The 8163-nt window shown below is 43.0% G+C and overlaps 1 protein-coding gene across 4 annotated transcripts in view; it reads left to right on the top strand.

The window, feature by feature from the left end:
- Nucleotides 1-4533, top strand: part of ST7 (suppression of tumorigenicity 7) — a 254016-nt gene extending 249483 nt beyond the window's left edge. For 2 of the 4 annotated variants that reach the window (XM_007450777.1, XM_007450779.1), the window contains exon 15: nt 4185-4533. In XM_007450777.1, coding sequence (XP_007450839.1) covers nt 4185-4280 — 96 coding nt within the window. In that variant the 3' untranslated portion in view covers nt 4281-4533. The remainder of the gene's footprint in view (nt 1-4184) is intronic. The other 2 variants (XM_007450778.1, XM_007450775.1) reach the window with 2 other exon arrangements.
- Nucleotides 4534-8163: the final 3630 nt, after the last annotated feature.

Below are 8163 nucleotides of genomic sequence, written 5' to 3'. Positions count from 1 at the left end.
CCCCCCCCCCCCACTGCTCCGGAGTCTTCTCCACATTTGCACTCTTGTCACTTCATCAGGCCCTCGTGAAGCCCCCCACAGGTTATCTCAGCCGCCCTATAGGCTGCCTGCAGCCATTTGCAGCTTGTGAAAATGATTTTCTCAGACCTCGCCTGAGATAATGTCCCTGGGATAATGACTCAGTAGATGGAGAGAGATTGCACTGCCACCCGCCAGGCTGCCTGCAGCTTGGGAACTCTCCAGTGTGTTTACATGTTGATATGCAGCCAGTAAGGAAGCCCGCAGCCAAGTGTGAGCCACTGGAAAATAGTAAAATGAGAGGCTTCAACTCTCTCCGCCTAATCTAATCTACCTCAATGACTTAGGACTAACTCTTCCTAGAATGTTTGGTTACCAAGATAAGGTTGCTCATATAAATAAGTGATCATTCCAAACCCAGCCCCTCACAGAATGTGGGAAGGTCAGCATTCTGACCTCTTCTGTTTGAAGGGCCCTGTCTTTCCTCCTCTGGTCTCTCTTTTTCCCTGAGATCCAGCCCCCTGACTTCTGACTCTTGTCTTCAACTTATACGCCCTGACCTCTTTGAAGTCTGATATTGATTACAGTGAAATGTCAATTGTCCGATTGCAGTAGGGCACCTGGAACTTATTCAGATAAGCAGAGGCGTTTCAAATGTTAACGAAGCACGTTGCGGAGCCATGACCTTCTTCTAAATAACGGTGTTTCGGGAAAAAGAGGGTCAGGCGATTGAAGTGTTGCTCTCTCTCTTTTATTAGTTCAGTTGCTTTTTCTCACCACAAGACACTGATTGAATTATGGTGCATTTTGGACCGTGTATGTCTGCCCCCAGGACAGAAGTTTTGGACATTGAGACAGATGAGCTGTTCCAGGGTTGCCTGGTGTTGCTCATTCAGACTTAACTTTTCAGGCAATAAAATTTCCCAAGTCCCTAAGTGAAACTGTTGTTTCTCTACGTGCATTGGTTGAGTCTTCGGCCAAAAAGTGTTGACTGATATTCAAACGTGCAAAGAAGCATCCTAAGTAAGCAAAGCATGTTCCACCAAACTTTTTTTGTTTAATACCTCCTGATGAAAGCCACTGACCTTTGTCTGGTTACTAAATGAAAAGGGCTTAACGGTTTCAGGCACCCCATTACATTTTGCTGCTTCCTCCATGTGGGCGAGGGTTGGGGAGGAGGTGTCGGAGAGCGCTGCTAAGGAGGAAGGTAACCTAGTAACAAAGGGTGTGCATCGCAACTGGGGTGCTGCGAGAGAATTAGGGTCTCTAGGAAAGGGTTCAAGGCATTCCTTCCTCGACTGTCCCAAGGATAGAACATTCTAGATATGAGGGAGAGCAGTAAATGATCACATACGTGGGAGGTATTAGGATTTAACTCTCTTGTGGAACCTGGTCGAGAAGCACAGGTGTGTCCAGGGGGCCAGGGTTCACTGCATCTTGCTGCGCAGGGTGGAAAGAGGGGCATTTACAGACCACAGACTGGGCGAGGCCTGCCACTTAATTTCCAGTGGCCTCCCTTTTACGCTTTTTATCCAAGTCAGGTCAGTGACCAAAACTAAGCAAACAGACAGGCCTTTATTTTGAACCAGCTTTGTAACAACATCTCCATTCATTCTGCTACGCAAGCTGAGGCTCCCTGCTGTCCCCCCGTTTAGTGTATGAAGTCGCCCAGGGTGTAGACTTTGAGCGATTCCTATCATCTAACCACACTGGCTCAGGCTAATGCATCACTTGTTCCCACCTCAGTCACAACTTCGGTGGTTATAAATCTGTTTTGGATTAGGTTTGCAGGATATGATAACTTCACCAGCAAAATCACCTTGTTCATTGGGCCTCATCTTCCTGCCACTGTCAGGATCCTCGGTTCATCCAGACTACTTTAGCACCTAGCTCCTCTTTATGGAGCTGATTATTATAGGCAAATGCTGTGTGTTATGGAGCCTTGACAATCTCTGATTACAAACAAATGAATAAATGTTATGTACAAATATTTTAAATTCTACAGTGTTATCATGTCGGTCTGATACAATCAGTAGACTTGTTCCATGTCATCCTCTCAGAACTAGGATTTTACAAACTCTTTCAGGGGCAGCTCGGGCAGTAATTACTCATTCCTGGGCCTAGTATCTCCCACAATGCCTTCCAACTGCATCCAGCTCTAAACTGAAAAGGACAGGCAGTCCATTAAGTAGGGTGAGCATCCCATGTGGTACTGTGCACCCAACAAAGGATAATTTCAGAAGGTTGCCAGGCATTGCCCTATAATCTAACACCCACTTGAGGAAAGAGCCATCCTACCTTCAGTCAAGTACTAACGTGGCTGCCTTTTTCTTAACTGCAAGTTCCTTAACAGCCTGGCACTCAAGGCCCTCCCCAGAGTTATGCTAGTTGCTTTTGAACTCTACCTCCATCCCTTCTAGTCATACCAGCTGCTTTCCCCTTTCTGTTCCAGCTGTTTATTGAGCCTGGAAGGCCCACCTACTCACATTTCTTTCCTTACCATTCTTACCCCATCTCTGTCTTTTCATACCCCAGCCATCCACTGGGGACTATTTCAGTCACCTCACTTTCAGTTTTTCCTGTTCCTTTCGACAAAATGGATTCTCTCCCTTTCCCAAACCTTCCTGGTGCTTTGTTTGTGTGTCTATCTTCCACTCTGTCGTGGTCTACCTGGTATTGTTAGTTTGCTGGGTACAGGTCTTAGTGGCTCCCTTCCCCAACCCCTAGGCTTTGAGCTTCCTGACAGTGGGACTTTTGTCCTAGATGCTTTTATATCTCACCCAGTACTTAAGTGCCTTACTGAGTAAACATATTCAATTGATGTAAAAGATGCAGTACAGAGAAGGGTTCCGAACCTTATACTCTCTCGAGTTTTCGTTACACAAGTCTCGCACTTGCTGGTCCTGCCATAATGTGGGACAGGCCTTCCCAGTTTGCATTCTACTGGTTCTTTAAAAAAAGAAGAAGAAGACGGACAGGTTCTGAGGTCGTGTAAATTTGGGGAACTTGCCTACCATACCCCTTCTTGAGGACCCGCAATCCACAGAACATATGACCAGTAGAGGAGACTGTTTTAACTTCACTACGTGCAGGTCTACTAATTTGTCTGGCCTCAGACCATGTTCCCCCTCTGCGTATGTACTCACGTCCTACAGCACACTTGTGTGGGAAATTCTTGGTGGTGTAGACTGTGCTGTGCTATGGGCAAGGGATTGGGACAAAGGACTCCACAGTACAAGAACCAGACATTGAACCCTAGTGAGACGATACCTTGGTTCTGAACAGAGAGCAAGGAAACCCATCCAAACACCCGTCTTGTGCCTGGTTGGGTTAGGGCACCTCTTCTGCCAGATGCTGGATGGCTTGTAGAGGGAGGCTGATTCTTCACGAGAACATAATCAGAACAGATTTGAGATTATGTTAACTGAGTCTCAGGCAAGGCGCCTGACTTTCCTAAAAGGCACAGATAATAAGCATTATTCTCTACATGAAGAACAGAAAGGAATTCAGTAACCAAATGAAAGAGATCCCAAAGCTCTCCTCAGAGCAGCACCTTTTCCACAAGGACGTGTCGTCCATGGACTGGCCAGCTTGCTGCCCTCCCCAAGGCTCCCATGATGCTCACCACTAAGCAGGTAGTTCAGAAAAGAACATGGGCTGCAGGTGTTTGGGAGACAATAGGATCCCAAAGCAATTCACAACCATAGGACAAACTGGACTTTTTTTTTCTGTTGTTGCCTTTTCCACTTAAAGTTCTATAACTAGGCAAGCAGGTGGAGAAGTTGTCACCATTTTTTTTAACTCTTCTGCTCACTTGCCACCCATCTGTCAGTCCCTTTTGATGGCACTGGTCATCTCCATGGGCAGCCCTCAGATCCTGAAGGCTGGTTGGAAGGCCTCAGAACTGTGGGCAGCTGTCAGAGGAGTGAAGGGCCTGTCAGCCAACACTTCTCCCCCTCATCCATCAGAGCCAGGGGGGCGGGTGCAGAAGCTGGAATGTAGGTTTGTTCGTCAACCAATGTTTCCTACAAACATAAATATGAAATCGTAGCCTTTGGAAACTTTTTATAATGCAGAGACTTAAGATGAAAGCATGAGTTGGAGAGGTTCATTTTGTATTCTTGAAGATTTCTCCTGACTTCTCTGCTTTTCTCGTTTGTTCGCAGTTCCTCAGCACTTTGTTTGCCCCCTTAAACTTTGTCATGGAGAAAGTGGAAAGCATCCTCCCATCCAGTCTATGGCACCAGCTGACTAGGATCTAGGGAAGCCCACCCGTTCTTCCACTCACCTCACCCAGTGGCCTGCCACCATCTCTTCGTGCCAACTCCTCGTGGACTGCAAGAAAGCATGACTTTGAAAAAGGGAAGCCGTTCCGAGATTTTAAAACCTTCATGGACTGTCTGTTCCATATTAAAAGCTGTTTTTGTTGTACAAAATTCATTGATGTTCAGTTCTATTATATTTTGCTTTCAGAAAAGAAAAAAGTCAAAAATAAACTTTTGTGTATTGCAGCAACCAGTTGTGTCTTCCAACCCTAAAACTGTTGGTGTCCAAATAAACCTACAGGTTACATTTAATTTACTAAGGCCCCAAATCTGCTCAGTGCAGCACAGTGGTTTTCTATGCTAATGGAACTCCTTTCACCAGGCCCTCGGCACCCCTACGGTTGGTGGCTTAGAAAACAGACTCTCTTTGGCTAAAAAGTACCATCTTTTTCAGCCCCAAACTGTATGTCCTCATAGGCTAAATGCACAAAAGAAATTTCCAGCATGAATGACAGGAAGCATGAATGAAACGAAATGTATGAGCCATCCCAGGTTGTTCCAATTCAGAGACTCTACTCACGGAATAGAACGCAGCACTGTGGTTCTGGGAATCATTTTACTTCTGCTTTCTGAAAACTTGTCGTGAGAAAAAACGTTCAGATGAGAGCTACAGAGCCAATAGTTTATTGTAGGACCTGACCACTTTCAACATTGCCATTTTTTAAATGTTTTCTCATAAGGGTCATTTTTTTTTTTTTATCATGTTTTCATTCTTGATGCTTGCATGTGAGTGTTCTCTGAGTGTTTCCATGATCTGAACCATAGTGGTCATTTGGCTTCACCATCTTTGAAAGCCTTCTACATGAGTCACACCTGCCAAGCATCTCTTTTTTTTTCTTTCTTTAACATCTTTATTGGAGTATAATTGCTTTACAATGGTGTATTAGTTTCTGCTTTATAACAAAGGGAATCAGCTATACATATACATATATCCCCATATCTCCTCCCTCCTGCGTCTCCCTCCCACCCTCCCTATCCCACCCTTCTAGGTGGTCACAAAGCACCGAGTTGATCTCCCTGTGCTATGCGGCTGCTTCCCACTAGCTATCTATTTTACATTTGGTAGTATACATTAATCCAAGCCACTCTCTCACTTCGTCCCAACTTACCCTTCCCCCCACCCCATGTCCTCAAGTCCATTCTCTACATCTGCGTCTTTATTCCTGTCCTGTCCCTAGGTTCTTTCATAACCATTTTGTTTTGTTTTGTTTTGTTTTTAGATTCCATATATTATGTGTTAGCATATGGTATTTGTTTTTCTCTTTCTGACTTACTTCACTCTGTATGACAGACTCTAGGTCCATCCATCTCACTACAAATAACTCAAATTCATTTCTTTTTATGGTTGAGTAATATTCCACTGTATATATGTGCGATGTCTTCTTTATCCATCCTTCTGTCAATGGACACTTAGGTTGCTTCCATGTCCTGGTTATTGTAAATAGAGTTGCAATGAACATTGTGGTACATGACTCTTTGAATTATGGTTTTCTCAGGGTCTATGCCCAGTAGTGGGATTGCTGGGTCATATGGTAGTTCTATTTTTAGTTTTTTAAGGAACCTCCATACTGTTCTCCATAGTGGCTGTATCCATTTACATTCCCACCAACAGTGCAAGAGCGTTCCCTTTTCTCCACACCATCTCCAGCATTTATTGTGTGTAGATTTTTTGATGATGGCCATTCTGACTGGTGTGAGCTGATATCTCATTGTAATTGTGATTTGCATTTCTCTAATGATTAGTGATGTTGAGCATTCTCTCATGTGTTTGTTGGCAATCTGTATATCTTCTTTGGAGAAATGTCTATTTAGGTCTTCTGGCCATTTTTGGATTGGGTTGTTTGTTTTTTGGTTATTGAGCTGCTAGTAAATTTTGGAGATTAATTCTTTGTCAGTTGCTTCATTTGCAAATATCTTCTCCCATTCTGAGGGTTGTCTTTTTGTCTAGTTATGGTTTCCTTTACTGTGCAAAAGCTTTTAAGTTTCATTAGGTCCCATTTGTTTAGTTTTGTTTTTATTTCCATTTCTCTAGGAGGTGGGTCCAAAAGGATCTTTCTGTGATTTATGTCATAGAGTGTTCTGCCTATGTTTTCCTCTAAGAGTTTAATAGTGTCTGGCCTTACATTTAGTTCTTTAATCCATTTTGAGTTTACTTTTGTGTATGGTGTTAGGGAGTGTTCTAATTTCCTTCTTTTACGTGTACCTGTCCAGTTTTCCCAGCACCACTTATTGAAGAGGCTGTCTTTTCTCCATTGTATAATCTTGCCTCCTTTATCAAAAATAAGGTGACCATATGTGCATGGGTTTATCTCTGGGCTTTCTGTCCTGTTCCATTGATCTATATTTCTGTTTTTGTACCAGTACCATACTGTCTTGATGACAGTAGCTTTGTAGTATAGTCTGAAGTCTGGGAGCCTGAATCCTCCATCTTTGTTTTTCTTTCTCAAGATTGCTTTGGCTATTTGGGGTCTTTTGTGTTTCCATACAAATTGTGAAATTTTTTGTTCTAATTCTGTGAAAAATGCCATTGGTAGTTTGATAATGATTGCATTGAATCTGTAGATTGCTTTGGGTAGTAGAGTCATTTTCACATTGTTGATTCTTCCAATCCAAGAACATGGTATATCTCTCCATCTGTTTGTATCATCTTTAATTTCTTTCATCAGTGACTTATAGTTTTCTGCATACAGGTCTTTTGTCTCCTTAGGTAGGTTTATTCCTAAGTATTTCATTCTTTTTGTTGCAGTGGTAAATGAGAGTGTTTCCTTAATTTCTCTTTCAGATTTTTCATCATTAGTGTGTAGGAATGCAAGAGGTTTCTGTGCATTAATTTTGTATCCTAATCCTTTACCAAATACATTGATTAGCTCTAGTAGTTTTCTGGTAGCATCTTTAGGATTCTCTATCTATAGTATCATGTCATCTGCAAACAGTGACAGCTTTACTTCTTCTTTTCTGATTTGGATTCCTTTTCTTTCTTTTTCTTCTCTGATTGCTTTGGCTAAAACTTCCAAAACTATGTTGAATAATAGTGGTGAGAGTGGGCAACCTTGTGTTGTTCCTGATCTTAATGGAAATGGTTTCAGGTTTTCACCATTGAGAACCATGTTGGCTGTGGGTTTGTCATATATGGCCTTTATTATGTTGAGGTAAGTTCTGTCTGTGCCTACTTTCTGGACGGTTTTTATCATAAATGTGTGTTGAATTTTGCTGAAAGCTTTTTCTGCATCTGTTGAGATGATCATATGGTTTTTCTCCTTCAGTTTGTTAATATGGTGTACCACATTGATTGATTTGCGTATATTGAAGAATCCTTGCATACCTGGGATAAACCCCACTTGATCATGGTGCATGATCAAGCATCTCTTTTTACTTAAGCAAAAGAGAAAAATAAATAACCTTGACTCCTCTGTCTGAAGTGAAAAGTACCTCTATTCAAAATCTCAATGTGGTGCTGTAAAAAAAAAGGACTGTCCTTTACATGGTTTATTTTCCCTTTTGTTTAGAATCCTGAATCCTTCCCCGTGAGCGTTGCAATAGGCAGCGTTCGGGAAAGCACCATACCACGTCCCCTTCGCAGCTGGACTTCCTGCCACCTCCTGGTCTTCATCCAAGAGCAGAGTCAAGCAGGCAGGTAAGGTTTAGGTGCACAAGGGCTTTTCGTGCTTTGGGCAAACTTTTCTCTCTACCTCCTTTGTGCAAAGCCATGGGGGACATGTGCAGTTGGCTGCTGCTCTTAGTAAACTATCTCAGAAGAGGTTGAACCCCTATATCCACATCTGGTGGTGCTGCTCTTGGGAGCAGGGGCTGCGTCTGCTTT

The sequence above is a fragment of the Lipotes vexillifer genome, unplaced genomic scaffold (genome assembly GCF_000442215.2).
Source record: "Lipotes vexillifer unplaced genomic scaffold, Lipotes_vexillifer_v1.1 scaffold314, whole genome shotgun sequence".
NCBI classification, from domain to species: Eukaryota; Metazoa; Chordata; class Mammalia; order Artiodactyla; family Lipotidae; genus Lipotes; species Lipotes vexillifer.
This window is presented reverse-complemented; position numbering and strand designations above follow the sequence as displayed.